A 25,847-nucleotide genomic window follows, 5' to 3' on the forward strand; every position below is an offset into this window, starting at 1 on the left:
GGACCCTTTTTTAGTCTTTATATTACTGCTTTTCTGCTACATTGCTCACCCCTCTCTGTTTCTTGAAACTCTTTCTTCTTAGCTTGTATTGCTTCAGGAATACTGCAATTATCATCCTTGTGCATATATTCCCAATTATTGAACTGGGATAAGTGTTTTTGTAAAACAGGGACGTATTAAGATCATAATGCTTCTGGAAAATTAATAACATTACATGGCATAGTTTACACAAAAGATATAGGAAGAAAGAAGAAATTTGGTACGAAATGATTATAAGTAAACTTGGGGATAATCATCAGGAATAGAGTAGAAGGAAAAGACATGAGGGTTGTGTACGGCATTAAGTAATACTTTCATATACAGCTTTTATTTGTGTTTGCATAGGTCCTATCTGCAAATAAAATCATTTCTGAATGTATATCTTAATGTGTACAAAAGTCCTTTTAAAGTTTTTTTCAAAGTAGGGAATGTTATATACCAATCCTGATTTCACAATTATAATGAAGTCATAAAATGTTTTTTAATATTTGAAAATTAACTAAGAAAAACTCCAAAGAAAGATATATTACTTCTTGCTATAAACCTATAAATATTTTCACTTTCTGAATCTTCAATTATATGTATATTAAACTGACTTTATGATTCTATGTTAATTATTTTGTTCCCATCTGTCTCTAGATAATGTAGCTAGTTTCTTATTGCTAAATTTTAGTTTCTTATTACTAAATTTAATACAATTGAAGGCAGGTCTTCCCTAATAGTTTCAACAACACTGAAGCCAGAGTCAGTGCAATATTATCAAGGTGCTGAAAGACTAAAGACTGCAATTTAAAATTCTGCATCTAGGGGAAATATATCTAAAGAAAGAAGATGAAATAAAGACATCTTCAGATAAACAAAAACTGAGAAATCTGGCCACAAGAAAACCATCAACAAGGGAAATTTTAAAAGCTGTACTTCAGGAAGAAGAAAAGCAATTCTAGATACAGGTGCAGGAAGAAAATGAGAGCAAAAAAGTGGAAAATATGTGGGTAGATGTAAGCAAATATTTATTGCACAAAATAGTAATGGTCATACTTTTTGGAATAAAAAGAGAGAACATGAAAAACATGACAATAATAACACAATTTGAGAGGTGGATACATTGAGTAAATGGAGTTAAAATGTTGTAAGTATGTTTTTATCTGAGAGGAGCACAAAGATATTGATTCACTTTAGATGTTGATAAATTGAGCATGCATGTAAGTTCTAGAGGAAGTATTAAACAGACAGAAGCAGAGGATGGAACTTGTAAATCAGTAGATGAGGAAAGTAAAAAATATGTATTAACAATCCAAAAGAAGGCAAGAATGGAGAAAAAAGGATCTTAAAATAGATGAGACAAATAGAATGTACAAAATGGTAGAATGTACAAGATGGTACACTTAAACCCAAATATATTAGTAAATAATGTATTAGAACATTATTAGTAAATACATTTCACATAAATACATGAAATGCTCTAGTTTTTAGGTATAAAAGTCAAATTTGTATCAAATAATCAGTTATATGTTTTTTATGAGAATTATATGTGGAACAAAAGGATACAGGAAAGTTGAATGTAAAAAGATAGTAAAAAAAAATGCCATCCAAATAGCAATGGAAAAGAAGATAGTTCAACTTTATTATTAGCAGACAACACATTCTCTAGGGAAGAATGCATTATTAGAAGTGGAAGTCTTTATAATAATAATAATACAGTATTATTTACCAAAAAAAACTATTCAGAAATGAAAATAAATCCAGATCTCAAAATGTTTCAGCTATTTAAAAATATAAGATATAATGAGCAATTTTATGCTCATATAGAGCATATAAAAACACACAGAAGAAAACTTTAAAAGATCAGAAGAATAAAACTTCTTGAATTGACAAGAATTAGAAAATATGACTTTTATTTTTTATTTGCCATGAAAAAATAGAATCAGTAATACAAAAAAATTTACCACAAAGAGAATTTCAGGTCCAGCTGGCTTCATTAGGATGATCTATCAAAGACACAAGGAAGAAATTCTTCCAATTTTATATAACTCACAGAGAATAGAAAAAGAGGAAACCCGCTCCATCACAATTCATGAGCCCAACATAACCTCAGTACCTTAGTGATGAACATCAATGTAAAAACCTTAAGCAAGGTGGTACCAAACCAAATATTCTTTATGTAAAAATAAATATAGTTTAATTTTATATAAATATAAAAATTGGGCTTATCCCTGGAATGTGTGGAGCTTCCTTAATCTGATCAAAGTTAAAAAAGAAAAAGAAATACACTATATTTAGTAATGTAATGTTCACACCTTTTTCTCTGTGATTGGTAATGATCCAAGGAAGCCTATTAATATTACCTCCATTCAGTGTCACCCTGGAGGCCCTAGTCAGTGCACTAGGTAAGAAGAAATCAAAGATGTATAAATTAGAAAGGAAGAGTAAAATCGTTAATCACAGATGACAATATTCAGAGAATTCACCAAAATCTACAGATAAGTTATTAGAATTAAAGAGTGGAGCAAGGGAGCAAAATATAAAATCAATATAAAATATCAATGTCATTCTCAAATCAGCAACAAACAGAAAATGGAATTTTCAAAGATATTGTATTATATAGATATAATATAATACCATTCAGCAATAAAAGTGAAAAAGAAATTAGTGACACATGAAAATAAGGATGTATCTAAAAAAAACATATTGAGATAAAGATGCTGCAAATGAGTATATAGTACACCATCGATTTATATGAACATCCAATTTATATACTACATCATAAATTTATATGAACATCCAGACCAGGCAAAACTATCTGTGTTGGAATGATGGGACTTTTTGGGTGCCAGAAATGTTCTATAAGCTGATCTGGGTACTGGTCACATTGGTGAATGCAATCACTGAAAGCCATTGTGGACATAATTTGTGCATTTTATCATATTTAAATTAAATCTCAATTAAAAACAAACAAGATAATGTATTGAAGAGTGAAATTGTACTCTCTTCTTTTCCTATATATTAAAAAAAATGTCCAATTGGATAAAAGGCTTCAATTTAAAAGGCAGAACTATAACGACTTAGAAATATACTTGAGCGTAATATCTTTATGACTCTGGCAGTAAGGAACGATTGCTTACATAAGACTAAACGGCAATAATCATAAGGGAGAAAATTCATAATTCTACTAAATTTAAAGATACTATGAATGGTATGAAAACAAAATACACAGAGAGGAAACTATTTGCAACATAATTAAACGGCAAAAGACTAACATTCAAAATATATATGTAACTCCTAGAATCAATTATAACAACAAAAGGCAACAGAAAACAATGGACAAAAGACTTGAATGGGAAATTAACTCAAAAAGAAATCTGAAAAGCCGAAATATATAGGAAAGGATGCTAGAATCTTTTTATAATCAGGGAAATGCAAACTGAAACCATGAGGATATATTATTATATATCCAATAACAATAAAAATGTAAAAGTCAGACAAAACCAAGATTTGGCGAGAACATGAGGCAATGAGAACTCATTGCCTTGCTGGTAGTAATGTATGTTGGTAAATCTCTATGAAAATGGGTTTGAGGTGATCTAGTAAAGTTCAAGATATACTTTCTTGTACTGCAGCAATCCTACTTCTGGATACAAAACCTACAAAAATACACACACAAGTACAAGAGTATATATCCAAGATATATGTCCAAGAATATGAACAACAGCATTGCTTATGATAGTCTAAAAATGGAAACAGACCACAGTAGACTGTTACAGCAACATAAATAAATAAACTACAACTACATGTAACAAGAATGAATAACACAAAGGGAGTGTTGAATGTCATTCTACAAGCAAGAAAAAAGAATAATGTCATATTGAGTCCATTCACAAATTGCAATATTGGCAAAACTCAATTATATTATCTTAGGATGCACATACATGTGATAAAATTATATTTAAAATGTAAAGAAATGAGTGTCATAAAATTCAGGCTAATGATTATACCTCTGAGAAGGGAGGTCAAGGATGTAATGAGGGAAACATATATGGGGGTGTTTAGGATGCTTGACACGTTCTATTTCTTGGCCATAGTAGTGGCTGTTTCCTTTAAAATAATTCACTAACCTATCCTTGTGTTTCATGCAGTTTTCTGTATGTTTGCTATGCTTCACTATAAAACAGTAATTAAAAACGCATTAAGATAGTTTCACCTCCCCTAGCACAAATTCAGTGAGAGGTTTTTATTGCTAATTAGAAGAAATCCTAATTTCGTTTTGTCTGTTTTTCTTCATCCTACATCTCAGCACTAAAAAGAAACACCTACTGAAGAACCTCTTACTCTCAACGTAGCCAAGTTTACACAGTTAGAAATTTATAGTTATGAGCTTTACATGCGCAATTACTGTTGGTTTTTCCCTATCAAAAATATATAAAAATGGCAAATCCAAACTATAGAAAGGTTATTTGTCCCGGGGCTTTCATATATCTGCTTGAGAAAGTTATTGTCACTGTATTTCGGGAAACATCCTTTATTCATACTCTGCTGCTTACATGTAATCTGTAGTACATAACCAGAGCTCATTTCCTGCAAACCACTTTCTCCTTATTGCATGACACATATAGAAGTTGAAATACTACACTATCTCACTTTATAGTAGATTTTCCCTCTTACCATATGAAATTTATCAAAGCTCTTATTCTGATTTTGTGGATGCTACAAGTTAAAAACCAAGCAGCTATGTATTGTATAAATGTTAAATTCACTATTTTATAAGAATTATTATTACTATGAATGAAAGATGACGCTAGTTCCCTCAGCAATCATCAGATTATTTTTTTCCTTTAAATTCTTCTAAGGAGTAAATAGAATTTATTGCTTAATACTTCTGGTAAGTATTTAAGGTCATTGAAATGTCTAATTCCCCCCACCCCTTTCAAGCTACAATATGAACTTTAATGGAGATTGTGATCATGTTGCGTGGAGAACAATCAAACGAAACCATAATTATTATAGGAAAAGACATTTACTAATGTCTCTGGGTCTTACTTTGCGAACACCTCGGCCAAGCTCTTCTCCATAGTTGGTTCCAAGAATTTCAAAGTGGACGTTGGGATTGCCTCCATTTTCTCCAAATTCTAGCTCACCAGTCAACCCACTAACTCCACCCTAAGGGATAGAAAAGATACTGATGTCAGATTTCAGAAGAAGTAATATAATAATGATAATAATAAAACATAAGGGAAGTTGTAGAACACTATTTCTGTCTATAAAATAAATATTATCTTAAGCACGCAATTATTAACAGACTATTTTTTTAATAGGTGCACAGTATAAATAGGAGCAAAATTGAAAGTAATGTTGAGATTCACTCAATCCAAACTCATCCACTTTACAGACAAGGAAATTTAGACCCAAAGAGTCAAATGACTACTAAAAATGACACCACGTTAAAGCTGAGACTAAATTCCAGGCTAGGATTTTTGCCACCATACCTTGTGGCATGCATGGATCCATTTGACAAGATGCTTCTGGAGAGCATAAATCTACTCTGGAGACAAGTTTTGACAGTATTCTTTCTTCTGCTCAATTCTATTCTAATTTGATCTAAAATTATACGTGGGAATCTTAAAAGCTACAGTCTTTAAGTTATTGGAGGTTTATTTTTCCTCCTTCTTTAAGTATCTTTTCCAAATTAAAAGAAAAAAGCTAAATGAGACTTGAAATCTGTTTTTGCTCTTAAATCGTAGCACTGGCTGTTGAGATTCATTGGGAATTTCCAAGCTTCCTCTTTTGTTCAACATGACAGATGTTCATTTCCCCAACAGATGGCAATGTAGGTCATACTTCTCTCTTTCTTGTTTACCATTCTTTTCTCAGTTTAGTTTATCAGCCTTCACATTATTTAGGATTTTACAAATAAAAATCACATTCTGAGTCACTTCTATGCTAAAGTATTTCTAACCTGGAATTTTGGCCTGATAATCACATTTATTTAGACAAATTATCCCAGTTTGTAAATTGCTTCAATTATCACCTTTATGATATTGCTCCTTAAATTTATCTCATTTGCCATTACCTCTAACTCAGTTTGTAGTCTTTTTTGGCAGGCATTATGATGAGTTTGTGATATCTCCTACTTCATCCACGAGTTGTAGCCCATTGCATGACACTAAGTTCATAACAGGCTTTCAATTAAACCATTGTTTAATCATTATTTTCAACATTTAATCTATTCCATTTTTGCAACAGTAATAGTCAACAAAACTGATCCTTCACTATTATTTCCTAATAAGACAGCTTCTCTTTTATTATCCACTTTTATTAATAAAAATTATGTTGCATTTGATATGTCTGCATTCTTCTCATCTACGATTGAGCAGTCAATAGCATAGATTTTGGAGTCAGACTTCCTGGATTTGATCAATGGCATCAGAATCTACTAGCTGTGTAAACTTGGCTAAGTCATTTAACTTCTCTATTCCCCAATTTCTACATCTGTTAAATAGCAAAGATAATATTACCTACCCCAGAAGATTATTATGAGTCTTATGATGTAACACATGTAAAGAATATAGAAGAGGGCCTGATAAATGGTGAGAGCCTAATTACTATCATCACCATCATCATCATCATCATTATCTACATGTTTATTTCATTCTTTAATTTTGGAGACTTTCCAGTTCTGCTAGAAATTGTAGGCATGCTTCTGGTCTTTTTTTTTTTAATTTTTATTTATTTCTTTCTTTTCTTTTCTTTTTTGAGGAAGATCAGCCCTGAGCTAACATCTGCTGCCAATCCTCCTCTTTTTGCTGAGGAAAACTGGCCCTGAGCTAACATCTGTGCCCATCTTCATCTACTTTTGTTTTTATATGTGGGACGCCCACCACAGCATGGCTTGATAAGCGGTGTCATGTCTGCACCCGGGATCCGAACCGGTGGACCCCAGGCTGCTGAAGCGGAACATGCACACTTAACTTCTGTGCTACTGGACCAGCCCCTGGTCTTTTTAAACTAAAATTTAGTGGGGTTGCAAAATTACATTATATGCTTGAATATTTACATGGCTTTGGAAAACGTTTTTGCAAATTTTGACTCAATTACGTCTCATAGATTAGTATTTGGGGAGAAAAGAGTTAAAGTAACTGGTCTAGGATCTATTCAGCCCTTTTACTGGTGTCTGTGTGGGAGGCAGCCTGAGAGGAGACAAAATAGAAAGGAGGTAAGTGAGTCTAATGTCCTTGTCAACGGGAACTCCAGGTAAAAAGACCAGTTATATTTACCAGGAAGAAGAGTCCCTATCTACAAAAGTCTTGACCAGGATGCCCAGGCTAAAGAATTACTGTAGTGACTAAACTCAGAATCCGTGGATTAATGGCTTATGGCTCCCTGAAGAAGGTGACGGAGGTTTTCACTTTCCAGGGTAGAAATGAAGGTATTTCATAACGTCAATGCTCCCTGTTGCGTGTGGTAAACCTGCAAAACCTTCCTTGGAGACAGACGTGCTTGTCCAATGTGGGAAGAAAGGCCTTGAGGAGCCGTGCAGAATGTCCTGTAATCTCTTTCCTTTGTCTGTGCCTCTTGATTGCCTCTATCTTTGATACGGATAAATTATCCTATCTTGCAAGTCAATTTGATCCTGCATGTCTGTTCAGTACTAATATCTCAAAGAATCCAATTATCACTTAAGATTTTAAAGATTGGCGTAAGTACAGTGGATCTTACTATCATTAATACCTCCAAATGGCAAATACCATAGGAGTTTGACTGACAATATAGCCTCTATTACTACACATAAATTCAAAAGACTGGTATTCAGAAATCTTTTTATAAGGGCTCTTCCTGTCCTCAACCACATATCTACTTCTAATCAAATATCTCATAATTGTATCAGAATTTCAATTTCCACTTTAACACTTTATTCCTAGGAAAAAGAGAAAGGATATTGTATATCAATATGATTTCTACGTTGCAAATACGCTATATTCCTGAAATTTTTAAACTTTTGAGCATTAGACTGCCTGGCACTATATTATTGCTATTCCCAATCAATACTCAGACGGCACTCTGGGCCAATGTCTTTATCCCTGGCTGGTATCTAATACTGAGCAACTTAGTCCATTTACATTACAAATGGTACAAAAAAACATAAATCTTGGGACCTACATTTAGTTTACTGTGACCTCTACTTATCTTGTTCACCTTTTTGACTTCATAATTTATCTTCTTTGTATTATATTCTTAATGAGCTGTTAGCATGTGTAATCAGTAAAATCTTCCCTCATGAAGATACAATGGATACTTGAGAAGTCAGTATTTTAAGCAAATAAACCCTTTAACTGAAGCCCCTTGTTACCTGACCCAGACTTAACCACTTTGATTTTTGATTGCCAAACAATACTCCCATGCTTTTGAGTTTTGGGGTGTTTTTTCTTTCATCTATCCTCAGATTAACCTTGAAAACAGAGCCTTGACAAAAATGTGTTCTGGCCAGGTGGTAATGAGCAGTCATTATCTTTGTGCATGCACAGTTGTGTCTTTTATCTCTTGGTGATTCAGCAGATTCCAGACAAAATAAGCTAATGGGACATGGATAGTATGAATAATACGTACAAGTAATTTCTAAGTGTCCCTTAAATTGACAGTAAAAGCTGCTGCCAGAGTAAACCTTCTTAAAAATACAAGTAAAATTGGTTTGGATTTCATCCTTCCTACTCTATATAGAAATACCAGTGGGCATCAAATATAGAAAGCAGAGGAGAAGAGAAATAAAAAGAGTATAATCAAAGGTCAGGAATAATTTACCACTGGAGAATCAGTTTCTGAAAAGGCAAAAGTTTGCTGTTCCCCTATGGATAGCATAAATTGGAAAAAAAGAAGAAAAAGTGTTTACTAAGAATGTATTTCACTCTGTTTATAAGCTGAAGGATTTTTTCCTATGCTTGAACTGCAAAGTAACTTACAGATGCTTTTGGAGGATCATATGGAACATCCAATATTTATGATACTCCTCTGATTTCCTTATACATATCTCTAGGTTCCTTGCAACCTGCAGACATACTTGGTAACCAAGGACACCTTGTTAAATAAACATGAGCCCAGCAAGCCAGTGAACACACTGGGAGATGCCAGACTCAGCTGGGTGTCCTGGTGCCCTCAGGTTTCATAAGTTAATTTCACAGAGAAAAGTCCCTAACAGAAGGGTTGATAAAAACTACGATGCGAGATGCAAAAGAAAAAACTAAAAAGAAAACATTTACTCTGTGTGAAATATTTAGTTGCCATACAACATGAACATGTGTATATATGTGCATATAGATAAATACATATATTTACATATATACATACATATTCAAATAGTCATTCAAAATAGACACTTGGAGCAAACTGAGTAAATAGGACGTTACCAGCATTTTGGCCATGCCAGCTACATCTTAGAGAAGAAGAAACTGAGGCCCAGACAACTAGTTCTCTGAAGAATCTGAACTGAAATTTCCAAACTTTTCTTCATACTTTTTGCCTCATTCTTTTTCGTCTAGACTATGTAAACTGTGTGTCCAATAGAACATAAATATTTCATAATGGATTGCCCAAAAATTGTATGTTGTTGGACTGAATTAAAATAAAATTTACACCATTTTACACACTTTATGATTCCAATGCCCTGAAGTTGGAGTGTACATTGATGAGTCCACAAGAGGACTATCCCAAGGGCACAGACTGCATTTTCAAAGCTCTTCCGGCAAAACGTTTATTTTCACACATTTTTGTAAAAATGCTATCTTATATTCCACATAAGTACTGTTTCTGGTAAGTCGGATTATGTTTTCCTAAATTCTCTCTCTCTCCTTCAGGTTTATAAATTCTAAATGGTACATAGTGCTTTATACAAAAGGCAAAATAGGATGTTTCCATTCCTTAAGCACAAAAATAAAAAAAAAAAAACTTATTAGGGTTATTTTTGACCAAACCAGAAAGCTAGAATCACCCTTTTCTTCTTCTTCTTCCCCACACATTGTTGGACCATAGAATCTTATTCCAATCACCTAAATACCCTGGAAGACATTGACTTCCATCCATCCCCAGGACCCACCACGGCCCAGGCTTCCCCTGCACTGGAGCATCAGCCTCTTGACTGTTGTTTCCTCATCCAGGCTGTGCTGGTCCAATGGCAGCTGCAGAATAGATTCTCCACTTGGCGGCCACTGAGTAATCTGATTTAAATACCTGTTTAAAATACTTCAGTGACTTAAACTTACTCCTCGAATAAAGTTTAGGAACTTATTTTACTTTAACTTTAACATGGTCTACAAAACCTTTCAAGATCTTTCCCCTGTCTACCTCTTTTGACTAATGAGGAGCAATGTCCCTATTCTGTCTTTATTCTAGCCACCCCAGTCTTATTTCAGAGGCTTAAATGTGCCAACCTCTTTCCTCCAAGCCTACTAACATTCTATTGCCCTCACACATTCTCCTTTCCACAGTCCTGGAATACCTTTCCCTTTCTTTTCTTTTCTTATCTTTTCTTTTTCTTTTGAAGAAGAAGAAGATTGGCCCTGAGCTAACCTCTGTTGCTAATCCTCCTCTTTTTGTTTGAGGAAGATTGTGTCTGTGGCAATCTTCCTCTATTTTGTATGTGGGACACCGCCACAGCATGGCTTGATGAGGAGTGTGTAGTTCTGCACCCAGGATCCAAACCATGAATCCGGGCCACTGAAGCGGAATGCATGAACTTAAGCACTACATTACTGGGCTGTCCCAGCCCTTCTCTTTCTTTTCCTGGCTAATGCCACTCACCTTAAATGTTTCCACTTATCTGTCACTCTTCCGCCTATGTAGGTCCTCCAGTCACAAATTTCCAGAACAGTTGGTGTTTCCCCTTTTGTAGAACTGACCACACTTATAATTATTTTTGATATTTCTATTTTCCTTCCTTATTCTGTGATCTCACAGTATGGCATATGGTGATATTCAATAAATATTTGTTGAATGAATACATTACCATGTAAGAATTAGAGTAATTTCAATATTTTTGCCATTCTAAAGAATATGCTTCTAGGTTTCAACACGTATCAAGATATCTCTTTTAGATATAATATGTATCAACATGTATCAATATGAGAAAATGTATTGGTACTAAAAGATTTGAGATACTGCGACAAATGTTGATATATTCTTATTTTCCTACATTTGGTACTGAAAATAATTACCACAAAGGATTTAGCAGAAATTGATCAACTGAGCCAATGTGGAAGTATTTGATACAAGCATCTATCAAATCTTGATTGGCATATCACGTAGAACACCCAAAAAATGTTGGTGCTTTTATATGAATATTTTGAGTTTAAGATTTTTCTTAGTTTTATTAATTAAACAAAAGATGTAAGCATATTCTCTCTAAAACTCAGCTCTGATTTTGTCATAGTCATGCTCAAAAATTATTTAGGGTCTTTGATTTACATACAAAATAAATTATCAATCTCTTTCCAGTCCAAACTATTCCCTCCATGTGTTCTGTGCACTCTGGTAAATTAATCAGTCTTTGTCATTGTCCATATGATTTATTCCAATAGATGTGTCAGCCAGAGTGATCTCACCACCTGAAATATCCTCTTCTCTATAGCCTTACTTATCTCAAACATGTTCATTTTCAAGTTTCCATTAAGATGCTATCAGTTCTTTGAAAATTTTTCCATTTTCTCTGTTTTGGGTCAGGTTCCCCAGGATCTAGCTCTGAAATGGGGACTTGCTTGTGTGAGGGAGGGGTCCTTGAAGTGCTCCTGAGAAAAGCACCTGCAAGGGATTGAGAGAAGTGGGACGGGACAGAGGGTGAGGTGACGCTGCTGTGCGAGTGTGGCAGGGGCTCTGAGGATCCCACGGGCCAGTCTAGAGTTACAGCAACTCCTTGGGCTCGTTCCAAATGGGACCCAGACCTTTCTAGTTCTGCAATGGTCAGTCCTCGGCTGCGTGCTCTTCCAGAAAGGGAGTGGACAGCTCCCTTCTGCCCAGGGCAGTTCCTGAGTGCCCTCTGGAGAAGGAGTGCCTCCTGCGTGAAGCGGGGTTCTGGGTGTGACCCACAGCCACCACCCTCTCCCCAAAGATTCCCCAGGATCCTATTTCTACCACAGTGGGGCCTTTCGTGGTCTCTCACTTGAGGCTATAGCTTTTTGTGTACTTAGCCCATATTCACTATTAGGCTCTAGATTCCTTTGTAGGTAATAACACAGAAAAGTTTGAATAACACATTCTGCAGTATAGACATTTGCCAAATCACTGTTAAAAGAGTGATGAAAACATGATTGAAAAAACTGTACTCTCGGAACTGTCTCAATATTAACAGTAAGCAAAAACAGAAAATGATTGCCATTTAATCATAGAACAAGTCTGTAAGGAAAAATAGGCTGCCCACATTGTGTGGGTGTAGTAGTGTTTCACGATCTGTGAGAAAGAGAGTAGATCTGTATGGATTCCACAGATGCCTAAACATCCCAGGGAAGCGGTTTTAAACTGTGGTTCTGAGAACCGATTGTGGTGGGAGTCCACCTGTGGAGATCCTCCCCCACTGTCATCCAGAGCAGTCCAGCTTTTATTTTTTCCTATTTAGTGAAAAAGATTTGCAAGCTTGCTCTAGGGTACATAAAATCAATAAATTTAAATTATATAATATGAAGACTCCTTACCAAAATATTTATTACAATTAAATGTAGCTTCTCACAATAAACTAAACATTGCATATGAGAGCAAATAAACTTTTTGCTACAAGAGCTTTCAACAATGCTGTCTACGCCTTTGCAATAGTCCTCTTGCAGACTCTTCAATGTACACTCCAACTTCAAGGCATTTGAAAAGCTAAATTAACACTAAGATACTGTTTATACAATATTAGCACATGGTGCTTGTACCTTGATTTCTTGGTGTATGTGTTATCTTTAGCCAAGTGATTTTGACAATAGTGAATAAAAAATGCTGCTATGAGCAATAAAAATGGTAAGTGGTGTGGTACATAGAACACAGAATCGGAAACAAGAAAACTTGGCATTTAAAACTAATTTACTGTGTAATCAACTCTTACGTCATTTAATTTTTCTGAGGCTCAGTTTTCTCTACCTTAAAATTGGGGAGAAGAGGTTAGATTAACTTTATTTTACCTTGCCACTCTAAAATTGTCATAGTTAACTAATAAATAAAAAAATTTGAGAGGCCAGCCAGGGGTGTAGTGGTTAAGTTCACACACTGCTTTGGTGGCCCAGAGTTCATAGGTTTGGATCCTGGGGGTGGAATCGAGCCATGCTGTGGTGGCATCCCACATACAAAATAGAGGAAGATTGGCACAAATGATAGCTCAGGGATAATCTTCCTCACCAAAAAAAAAAAAAAAAAAAAAGTAGAAAAAGTAGTAAAACAAAAATGGAAGGGTACATTCTTTACACAATTTCAAAAAATATCTTCTCAAATAATACCCTCAATATAGTTAATAACAAAACCTTTGTGGCATTTTTATTAAAGCAAGATAGTGTTTATCACCAAAATTATGTAAGTTTGGAAGTGGAAGCTAAGGTAGTTAGCCAAAAGAAGTTTTATTTTATTATTTTTAAAATTCTATCATTTAGGAAAAAGTTTTATATATTAAGATAAAGTGGCAGAAGTTAGCCTAAAACCTAATTATTTCCAATCACTCATTTCTGGTCTTCCAGTGGCCTTGAGAACAAGCTTCTAGAAGAATTGCAGTTGGGTGTGATAACAGGGAAAGGAGCTCTGGCCAAGCCTCGTGTCACATTACAAAAACCCCCAGCAGACGGGTGATGGGTAGTAGAAGGTATAGCACAAAACGCACGACCAGACTGCTATTTTCAAAAAATAGTGACATCCTGCTATCTGTGCACACATACAAATTAAAAGCACTGGTGCTAACAAACACACTTCACAATAATCTCTGCTGTCTATGTTACTAGTTGGCACAGTATTTTTACTTAAATGTGAACAAAAAGGAAAATTTACACTTTACTAAGGAAATTGAACTCAAGTTAGAAAAATTTTATAGGCCAAGTAAGGATTTTAAGAATCTATTTCCAAAGAACACAAAAACTAATTCGAAAAGAGATCTGCCTCCCTATGTTCATTGCAGCCTTATCCACAAGAGCCAAGACTTAGAAACAACCTAACTGCTCATCAGAGGATGAATGGATAAATACAAGAGAATACTACTCAGACATAAAAAAGATGAAGCGTTGCCATTTGTAACAACAAGGATGGACCTCAAGGGTATTATGCTAAGTGAAATAAGTCATAGGGAGAAAGACAAATACTGCATGATTTCACACATATGTGGAAAATAAAACAACGACAACAACAAACAAACAAACACATAGATAAGGAGAATAGATGGGCGGTTACCAAGGGGAAGGGGTAGGGATAGGTTGGAAGGGGTAAAGGGGCACATGTGTACAGAGATGTGGGGCAACCAGGTTTTCGGTGGTGAACATAATGTAGTCTATACAGAAGTTGAAAAACAATGGTGTACACCTGAAATTTATGTAATGTTACAAACCAATGTTACCTCAATTAACAGAAAAAGGAACCTATTTCTATTGATGGCAGTGGTGGCAGCTGATTGGCCATAAGCTGCACATTCATGGAAGCAAGTAAGCAAGTGCAACGCCAGGTGCAGACGAGCAGAACACACAGCATGGCCGCAAGACCTTCAGAACAAGTGAACAGTTTTTCAGTCACTGTCAAAAAGTCAGCAGCAGCTGAGGCACACAGTGCTTCTCCAAACATATTGGTAATTACTATGTTAAATTGTCCCCAAATATTTTCAAGAAATTGCTGGTACTTAAGAGCTAGTGTTTTGCCTTCAGATAAAATAAGTTTTGTCAATGCTTCAGCAAATTCTTCTTTCTGTTTAGAAGAGGTGGCACTCATTCCTGTAGTAAGAATAGGCATTTGCACCCCGCCAGTCAGGTGCAGACTGCTGAAGAGTCTCTTGATGGAGGCGTTTGTCCTCTTCGACATCAACTGCTTCGACTTTGTTTGAAAATCATACTTTAGTGTGGGCTTCTACTAAGCCAATTAAGGATTCCAGCTGTCGAGAGTAGGGATAAACCATTCCTCGGCTACAACTGATCTTCCTCACGTCTACATAAGCCTCAAGGAGAGCGTGGCTGGCTTCCAGCCCCAGCCAAGCCATGACTGTGCCATGAGCATAGCAGTGTAGTCCCTTAGCACTGCCCTGTCCGTGAACTCCTCCTCCCCTTGCTCCTCATTCTGGCAGTACAGAGCCACGAGGTGGTGAGCCAGGCGCCTGGCAGAGGCTTCATTCTGCAGGTCCAGCACAAGGAAGATCAAATCAAACCTTGATAAGAACCTGGGAAGTAGCTGGACATTTTCAATGGCAGTTTCCTTAGGATTCCATTGAGACTCCACAGGATTTGCTGCTGCTAGGATACAGGCGTGTGTGTTGAGCTGACAAATAATGGAGAGAGACGGCAGTTCCATGACTTTGTGCAATACTGATCTTGTACTTTCATTCATCTTCTCAGACTTATCAATACAGCAGATGCCATTGTCACTCAGGACAGGGGCACCAGTCTGCAGAACCAGCTGCCTCATCTCAGGGCCTTTCACTACATATGCTCTTAGGTCCATGGCACTGCAGCCTTGCCCAGATGTGTACTGGTCCCAGGGGACCAGGCTGGACACATACTACAGCTGCTGGGGCTTCCTGGTCCCAGGGTCACTGCACAGCAGGATGTGGATCTCAGCATGAAGTCTGCCCCTTCCTGTGTGACTAAATTCCTTCTTTGTTCCCTGGAAGAGCAGACTCAAGATTCCCTTTTTAAAAATCTTGGTGTTCTTACATGTTGGAGCCAAGGCTGAAGCAAGTCTCTTAAAAATGTCTGGTTTTCTAGAAGTTTCCTTAAGCAATTCCAAATGATTTTCTGAAAAAAGCTTCTGTTCTGCTTCTTCATGCAGATGTTTAGCATCCGTTTTCTGATAATGAATGAAATCAATGTGGATTTTGTATATTTTTTTCTTTTAAAGATTGGCACCTGAGCTATCATCTGTTGCCAATCTTCTCTTTGTTTTTTACTTCTTCTTCTTCCCCCCAAAGCCCCTCAGAACATAGTTGTATATTCTAGTTGTGAGTCCTTCTGGTTGTGCTGTGTGAGACGCTGCCTCAGCATGGCCTCATGAGCAGTGCCATGTCCGCGCCCAGGATCCGAACTGGTGAAACCCTGGGCCACCAAAGCGGAGCACGTGAACTCAACCACTCGGCCATGGGGCTGGCCCCCTTTGTAGACAAAATTCACATTAGTCACTCTTGGATTAACACAATGGGAATAGCTCGATAGACGACTGTAATGTTCACTAGGTCCCCAGGTTAAACCTTGTCAACAAGATCATTGTGAGTAAAGAGGATGACTGTGAGGTGGCTGCCCGGCAGGCGTATCTTCAGGAGTCTCTTGAAGTTGATCATCTGCTTGGGGGAGAACATGAAGCAATGGAGGGCCAGTGCCATGCTGTGGGCGATGAGGCAGCACACCCACATGCAGGCTCGGTGATTGGGCCATGGTCCAGCTCCAGTAGGGCAGTATGGGAACACACCTGGAGCTGCAAGAAGGACTTCTGCGTCTCGGGAATCAGCTAGGATGTTCTGATCACCATGCCACTGATGGTGATGAGCTGGTCAATGTCTTCTGCATTCAGCTTTCTCATATTCTTAGTCTTCAACACGTTGAATGGTCTTACTCGAACCTGATGTTGTAAGATTGAGTCACAGAAAGCGTCAAAGAAGATCTCATTATGGCCATGTTAAAACGTGGAATAACTTTCTGTGGGTAGCATATGAGCTATCTGTACAGACTTTTGTCAAATAATTTTGTGTTCACAGTTTACATTTAAAAATGGCTCCCTAATAACATTCATCTCCTCAAGTTGTTGCGTGTACAGAGTTTCAGCAATATCTATGGCAACATTTTCTTCTTCTATAGCCAGAGGGCCAATAAAACGCTGAAGAAATATCTGAAAATTTTCTTTGTACGTTGTCACATTTACATCTCTTCCTCAAATCACAAGTTTTTGGCCTAGCGACTGCTTCCTGGCCACTGTAGCCTCTGTTGCTGACCCCTACTTCAAATTCACCTGCACACCCTTCTGTGCCACATCCCAGGTCAGGCCTCTGCCTCATGGGTGTATCCCTAACACCACGACTAGGGGTTCCCTCTACCCAAGAGTTGGGAGTGCCATATGTCAGTGGTGAACTAATATCAAAATTAAGAGGAATAATTGAAGAATGCATCAGAGGAGAGCTGGAAGATAATGCATCCTGTGCTGCAGGATTCTGCAGGTGTCCTCCAGGCCAGGTCAGCTTCTGCTGCAGCTCCCCTGTAGAGGTGGAATCTTCACCTCTACCTATATCTTTGAGATGGAGATGACCTAGCATCCTCACTTGGAGCAGGGAAATGTGATGCCTCCGAAGCACACAGGGCTCCGGGGTGCACCTGGCAGGTCGTGTTCCCAGACAGCCCCAAGAAAGATTTTTAAAAACTCTAAAAAGATGTAAAGTATTAGAGTTAGGTGATACTAGTTTTAGTTTAAGATGATGTCGGTATCTACTTGAAAAACACAAGAGAATAAATTACAAAGAAAGAAATGAGAATCGGGAGTTAAATTTCAAGAGTCGATCAGGTCAGTTACAAAACATTTCAGACATCAATCACTTTCTTATGTACCCACAATAAATAGTTTGAAAATATAATGGAAACATACTCTATTTATGATAGTATGCACACACAGACACATATACTTAAAACCCTATACAATTTTAGGAATAAATAAAATGAAAATACGTATGAAGAGCACTATAAATGTTTACCGAGTGCTATACAAAAATGACTATATGGATAGACACCATGTTCATGAATGGGAAGACTCAATATTTTAAAAATTATAGTTCTTTCAGAACTAATCTACAAAATTCATATAAATATCAATGGCTTAGGGGGCTAATAATATCTAGGAGAAATAAATAACTGAGAATTAACCTCTAATTTTTGAAAAAAGAAGAGGAATGTAGAGGCATCTATTATATCAATTCATAAAGTAAATTATAAAATTACAACAGAAGAGTGCCCTGGAAATGGCCGCCTCCCCTCTACTGGACTCTACTGTATATTGATAGCACTTATGTGAACTGCGTTGCTGTTTAACTCTGTTGTCTCATGCCCCTAATGTGAATATAAATTAGTTAAAGGGCAGACATATGTTCTGTTACTTCTTTGTCTCTTTGCAGCAGCGCATAGGCTTTATGAAATGTCTATAGCCTGCCCTTAATACAGGCATGCAGTGGGAGTTCGAACGTAATTAAGAATTTTATCACTAGAAGATTTCCACTGTAATAAAGAGCCTGACCTCAGTGGTGATGCCTGGATGCTGACTTCTTTTTTTAGCTTTGCCCTCCCTTTCCTATTTGGTTCCACATCTGGACAGGCTGATTAAGAAAACCCATCGGGCACCTCCTTCTCTGACACCTGTAGGAAATTTAAGCCTGGCAAATCTCCAGCCGCACCCCTTAGCCCTGATAAAGGCCCAGCCACACCCTCTGCCTGGCCCCAGGAGGCCTGGAGCTGCTTACATTCTTCCCAGGAGAACTCGCGTGAGTAGTAAATTTTCTCCCAAATTCTCTTGGTGTGTGGAGTATCATCAGCCTGGACATCCAAACAGGGTGACCAAGACACTCACATGAGGCAAAGTAATATGATTGGAAAAAAAAATAGCTCCATTTTTTAGGTCAATTTGAAATGTGAGACAAAAAATAATGGAATTGAACATTTGAAATCATACATGTCATCCAAACTGTGTCTAGATACATAAAATGGACATATTTCTTTAAAAGGTGCCACTGGGTTGCAAGCTTACAGGGACAAATATGCAAATATTCCCCCTCAAAATAAAATTTCATAATTATTGTATCAAGTCATTGTTTTGATTATAAATTTTCTAACAGCGACATTTTACATATTGAATTGCTCCGTGAGAAGTACCTACATATGGTCGTGTCTCTCCTTCCCTCCTACCTAGACTCTCACTAAATAAGTGTCTCCTAAGCAACCTCCCAAACTATTATTCTGTCTTCGTGAGGCGGCTGCAGAAGAATGAACGTATTCAGGCTCCTGCATCCCAGCCAAACCATGAATTAGTAAATTGGCAGGATCAGAATCATGTTCAACAACCTCCTTGGATTTTACCTGCCAACTCTCTGCACAGATAGAGCTGGGAGATTCTGGCAACACCTTGAGTTTAGATTTGACTTATTCATTTTTCAGTTGGAAAATCTTTCTCTGCCAATATATTCAACACATTTAATTCTCAAGCACTTCTGTTGATAAGAGCCTAAATTGTCATTAAAATGATTCTTTTCCAAAGAGGAGACAGGACCAAGGGAAAGATCCAGGTTATTCTCCATTTGAAATATTTGTTTCCTCCACTTCCTGTTTTTGGTACATCTGGTTCATTTCTAGCGTTAAATTTTTAGAGTTTTCTCTGGCTTTCTAAATGCATTCATATTTCATTTGACTAGCTATTTCTCTTTGTGTTTCAGGAGAGAAAGGCAAACATATGCAGCAAGAAAAAGGAGGAGTAAAATAAAGAACATAAACTTCCAAATGGCTGTCTCCTTTATGTAAAGGGTACAGGAGGAATTTGTTTGTTTTATTAATCATTTCATGTGAAATGCAAGAAGCTGTGTGAGACAAACGGAAAATGCCAGCAAGGATGACATGACAAAGAGGCTAATAAACTGCAGAAGGCTTATACCGTTGAGAGGAGCTAAACAACATAAACTGCCTTCTGGGAATGGAACAGGTAGCTAAGCCAAAGCGGGTCACAGCCAGGCTAAACGCCACAAAGTGGCAGCGAAAAAGAATACTGTCGTTGAGTACCCAAAACAGGCTCAAGGCTGCAAAATATTAACTACCTACGAATTATATCTTTACTGTAAGATAAATTAACGATCCTCATATCCAGTGTCTTACCATGTATGATCTCAGAGAAAAACAGCTAGATCTAGTGTTTATTTTTTTCAGTTGATGGTGTAGTTTAAAGGAAAAAACCCCAACTTTTTGTACTTTATGACAGGCACCAAATTAATTTGAGCATTTCTAACCCTAATAACATAACCAAAGCAATTAAAAAATATTTCAACCACTATATCTTTACTTGCATGAAATTCCCTTACAAACACATAACGGCTCTCTGTCTTACATATGTGCGTGACTTTTTGACCTTTTTTTTTTAATATTGCATTCCTCCATTATACTGTTTTCTGCTCTGAATGGAAGCAATATTGATGAGGAAAAGAAATCCTTCTAAAAGATATCTCATCAAACATCTCTTTACACGAAAATTCGGAAGAGTGAGCTGCTAGTCAGAAGTTACCTTCTTGATGGTCTCCAGCATGGAGCGCCCTCCCTGCCAGGGCTTGGAGTTCTTTCTGATACATGACAAACTTGCCATGCTGTGCCACTTTCGGTCCTCCAGCTTCTTATGAAAAGCATTAGCAAGCAGAAGCACCGTGTCATATATGTAAAGGTTTGAAATCTGGAAAGACATTAGACAGCAGTCATTAGAATCACTGACGCCAACCGTCAGAATAAGGAGAAAATCGTCAGCTCAGCCGCTTCCGTTCATGGCATAGATAGCTGGTTTACTGGGTTATTTATTAAGCAGAAGTTTTCTTTTTTCATTTCCTTGGCAATTTTGCCACTGAGAAAGAAGTCTTGTCTGATTGTATGCCTCAATTGCTTTTTCAGCTTATTTAGGTGTGAAAGAGAAGATAAAAATTAGAAGTTTCGATCGCAGCAAGGCTGTTAGTATCAGACCTTAGAAAATCACTGGCCCTTATTTCTTTCTGAGGAGGTAAAGATCTAAGAGCTTCTGATTGGAAGGGCAAACTGAATAATACATTTCTGAATATGTCAAGTTTTTGCATTCTGGTTATTCAGACGGAGATATCAACTCGGTCCTACATGGAAGATGAGTGTCAGAGACGCAGAAAAAGGAAGCAGCCATCTGTGTGTACGTGTGTGTCTATGGGGATTCAGTAATGAGAAAATGAGAGGAAACAGCATCATTCATAAATATTACAATGGTCAAGGATCTATACAAAATTATCTAGGTATATACACGTGTTGTAATTCATTAACAAGACAAACACCGTAAACTGTTAACTGTTTGTGGACATGTGTTTATATTAACACTTTCTTCTAAGGTTACCGTGTTATCTTCTTTCTGTATAGATTGAAAAATGAATTATAGAAATGTTTGCCAAGATCTATTGCACTCTTAGACTCAACTCTTGCCAGAACTACTATCCTTACTGTTACTTACCCTGTGTTTATTTTTCAAAGAAATTAGAAATATTTAGAAAATATAAACAACCAGAGGTAGCTAAAGCCAATAAAAGCTGTTAAATGTTATATTATTCCCTCTCTGAAGGAAAAAAATCTAACATAAAATAGAAAATGAGAAATCAACATAGCTCTGAAAATTAAATACATCTTAAAACATTTACATTTTTCTCAGATTTTTTAAGTGTCTTGTTATCATAGTTTTCCCTGAAAACAAAGAAGACAGTCTGTTGCTTGCCCTTTGGTTATAATTAATCATGAAAGAAACTTATGAGATTGTCTGCCCACATCAAAGAAAGGTATTAAGCTTCAGCTATTAGGGTAATGAGAGTTTGATGCTATGAACAACTAATACTAAGTGCTTCCTAACAGAGCCTTGTGAGTTTTCTTTCATTGCTAGGTAAATCTTTAATCATTTGTGTTGGTTAAGCATTATTTTATGTGTATAATACTTATGGGAGATAGGCTTTCTTTGGAGAGACATTGAACACTCTTATGCGCTATGTGAAATACCAGTTTGCTCTTTATGAGGAAATATTAGGGCAGGCTATTCTCACCCTCAGTCCCCTGCCCCTCCCGCTGCCAGATAATTGCTAGAGAGACTGGCAGGTTTGGCTGAAACCTGCCATGAATGGAGAGAGAGACTTGAAGTTAAAAGTAGTCGACGAATCAAAATTCAGTCTGATTTAGATTATGAAAACCCAAAAGGAAACATGAAGGATGAGTGGGCCGTACTAAAAAATCCAGGACAGATATTTTGATGATTTCTCAATAATCTGCAACAATCTGGCCTTTCCTAACCTCTCCTGGTTCCACTGCCTCAAACTTGCTTGCTCTTACCTCTCTCGCTTTATGTTGCTTCTCCCTCTGACTGATTGCTTTAAATGTGTAGATAAGATCGTTGTGGTGGCATCTTTTGATGTCTCTTTATCTTTCTCCAACTAGTTAACTTCTTCTAATATTCAATTCATAGGTGAATCCTACCCTGACAAATTCTCAGGGCCCTCCCCTTCCCTGTCTATCTGGGCACTCCTCTTCTCATCTCCCATGACAGTCAGTGCAGACCTCTGTGGAAGCAGCTCACAATGCTATGATTTTTTTTCATCTGACTTTCACACTAGAATATGAGTTCCTATTCGACATATTATACATATTTGTCCCCTTTGTACTTTTGTTTCCCTTATTTTTTATTTCCCCTTGACTTAACCTAGAGCCTAGACATATTTGGTTTTTGGTAGATAGTTGTCAAATAAGACAAAGGAAAAAAGTCAAGTGTAACATCAGGTAGGTTTAACAGTAGTTGAGACGTGAGAAACCTGGCAACTTGGTTCCTTCCAAACCTGACACTTCTGTGACCCAGTCTGTTTTGCATACCTTGAGGCCTGTACTTTGAGCATCCATGCTAGTCTTAAAGGTGAGTGCTTTGTATTCTATAAGTGACAGATGTTTCAACAAATGACTGCCTCTCCTCATTTGCCCACATTCCAAACTGTGGGATCATAAGGGGGTGGTGACACTCTCTGAGCTTCCTATTACTCCACCTATTACTTCTTTCTCAGGCAAGTGCCTGTTCTCTTTTGAGGTTCATTATCTTTCACACCCCACACTATATAGCCTCTTTCTGCCTTCATCCACTGACCTCTGGGTCACTCTTTATTCAAGCGGTTTTTGACCCCTTCCTCACAATGATCCCAAACTATCTCCCAGAATCTACAATTGCAACACAGATGATCTTCACTTCTACTCTGGCCACAACCAACCCACATGACTCTTTACTGGACACAAACACCTCCTCTAACATCTTAAACTACTGTATCCTGCCATCTGACCAATCTTTTCTCTCTACCTTACCATCACTACACTTGCTTTCTGACTTCACTGAACCACCAGCACCCACCTCCTCTACGTGACGACCTTCCAATATTCGACACCATCTATCACTTGCCCTGAAGCATCCTCTTTCCTTCAGTTGTTCATTATCTGGAGTAATTTCTAGGCTGCTCATCATCTCAGTGTTCTTCCTCTGTCCTTCTCTTATTTTTCAATGTTTCTGTTAAAAGTTTAGTTCTCAGAACTGACGCATTATTGCAGAGGTGATCTGACTAGCAGAATGTAGCATAAGGACTTATCTCTCTTGATCTTAGCAAAATACTTCTGACATAGAGACCAAGATTGCATTAGAATGGCTCAGAGCAAATACGACTTGTGCTATGCTCACACCAAATTTGCTTCATCTTAATCACCTTAAACAGCTGTCAAACCAGCTCTCATCCATCTAGGCTTCCTGTAATTCACTTTGAACCTATACTTTGTTTCTGTGAAATTTAAAATTTTAGGCTTATTATTTAGAGAAGATTAATAATTTGGATCTTGATTATGTAAGACAACATAAGCTTTCTCTCCTAGCTTTATGTCATTTACAAATCTGATGGGCATACTTTATTCATTTTCATTTGTGTAGTGATGAACATTTTGAAAATATTAAGTCCAAGGACAGAATCTTTGGATGACCATAGAGTTCCTTGGACTCCAAATGTAGAATATTTATCAGTGTGGATGAATACTCCTATAGTTCCAGATTTCTCAAACTGAGAGTAAAAGAAGCCCCGTGGTAAGCTGCAGACACCAGATGTCCTCAAAGATACAGAATGTATCTGAGCCATATTCTAGGCATACCAATTTGGCTTGAAGATTTGGAGAAAAAAATGAAGCAATTTAACTGGTACATTATTTGAAATATTTTTAATTTTAAGGAAACTCATATGTTATAACTTTGGAAGAAAATAATGAGACTTTAACATATTTTGAAGTTTTTTTTAAATCTTAAGCCAGAGTGTTGACTGTCTTCTGTTCTTACGAACGTTTTGGTGAAATGTTTGAATGACATGAATCTATCTTGACTTTTTAATGTCTTCCCATAAGGATTTCATGAGAAAATTTTTCTAACGCTACATAAAAGTCAACATACAATAAACAGATTTATAGTGTTCTCCCAATCTAAAAAAATTATTAAATAGGATCTAGTTTGGCAGTGCTTGTTCTTAAGGGAGTCCTATTGTCTTATTCGAAGTGCCCCAAACCATATATTTAATAGTATATTCTACAGTTTATCTAAATATTAATTTTTAGTATATTAAACTCTGATTGTTAGAATCTTTTCTCTTTCCTTTTGAAAACTGGGACAATACACCAATGTCTGGTACTCAGGTCCTCTTCCCAAGTATTTCTCTAGTATTTCTAAATTGTAATATTGTGACCATATCTGCTGGTTTGTTTACTGCTCTGAGCAATTACTTTTCAGGCCTCATTTTAAAGCAGTAAGGCATACACTCACCATCTCCAAAACCCTGCTCTTTCTAAACCAGTGGTTTATTTTTTTAATGACTTTTATTCTAACCTTTCCCATTTGAAGACACTTTTTCTTAAATGGAAAAAACAGAAGCAAAAGGATTTGAATGTTTCTATTTTCTCTCCATTAGCGGCCAAGTTAACATTAGTTTCGCCAATCAGTAAAAGTCTTACTTCCTTCTTGCTTCATATATTGCTAAAAACTCTCTTTCTAGCTAACAGGTTTATTTCACATTTATTTTGCCCCTTCAGAGAATCCTGGATTTTAGTCTTCCTGGCACTAATTTAAAGATTTAGGAAATTTGTTTTTTGTTCTTTCTACATCTTACTTCACTTTGTGGGTACATTAAAATATATAACCACCCAGAAATCTCCACACAGGCGATTTTATAGTTGGGGTTTCTATGTTTAGAGCTCACTTGAGTCATATTTTTATTTTCTCTGAGGTTTTTTTTTTAATTGTACCCAACTGATAAGATGTGAGTCTGTCTGAGATCATATTCACCTGTATTTGTTTTCATGGACTCCATATCCAGAGAGTTACTTTCCTTGGGGGCCTCTCAGAACCCTCTACTCCCAAATGTTCGGTGAGTATTTTTCTTGTTGCTTTCTTTAACTTCAGTGAGAGAAAATTTTCACCAAGGCAAGCTTCTATATCAAATGCTGTGTTTTAGTGGAACATTTTAAATTCAAGAGCCCTGCATTTAGACTCAATTATATAAATCTTCACATATAAAAGTTTCTGTCAGTTTTCCTTTTATATATTAAACATTTAGTCAAATTCTATTGCATAAAATAGAGAAGTTAATATGGAATAAATCCTCAAAGAAAAAGTAATTGCCCTGTTTTCTTCCATGTGTGGGCCTGAGGGGAGTAAGCAGACGATATGGGCTGGGGGGGTGTGCTTCCTGTACGTCCTTAATTCTTCAGATAGGTCTGGGAATTAAAGATAAATAACATATTTGCTCCCTGATTTCAAGGACCTCATTAATTGAATTGGAAGGATTATGCTTTTAGGTGAATGTGCTTTAAAATACTGTGTAGCGACTTTCTGCTTTCCCAGTTTCT

At 36.8% G+C, this 25,847-nt stretch overlaps 1 protein-coding gene and 1 pseudogene across 1 annotated transcript in view; both read right to left on the bottom strand.

The window, feature by feature from the left end:
* Window positions 1-25,847, bottom strand: part of GRID2 (glutamate ionotropic receptor delta type subunit 2) — a 1,371,230-nt gene that overhangs the window by 510,441 nt on the left and 834,942 nt on the right. The window contains exons 7-8 of the mRNA XM_023638677.2: window positions 20,461-20,622; window positions 5,074-5,193 (exon numbers count right to left, since the gene is read on the bottom strand). Of these exons, the coding sequence (XP_023494445.2) occupies window positions 5,074-5,193; window positions 20,461-20,622 (282 nt within the window). The remainder of the gene's footprint in view (window positions 1-5,073; window positions 5,194-20,460; window positions 20,623-25,847) is intronic.
* On the bottom strand, window positions 14,587-17,467 carry LOC111772999 (DNA replication licensing factor MCM4 pseudogene; annotated as a pseudogene).

The sequence above is a fragment of the Equus caballus genome, chromosome 3 (genome assembly GCF_041296265.1).
Source record: "Equus caballus isolate H_3958 breed thoroughbred chromosome 3, TB-T2T, whole genome shotgun sequence".
NCBI lineage: Eukaryota > Metazoa > Chordata > Mammalia > Perissodactyla > Equidae > Equus > Equus caballus.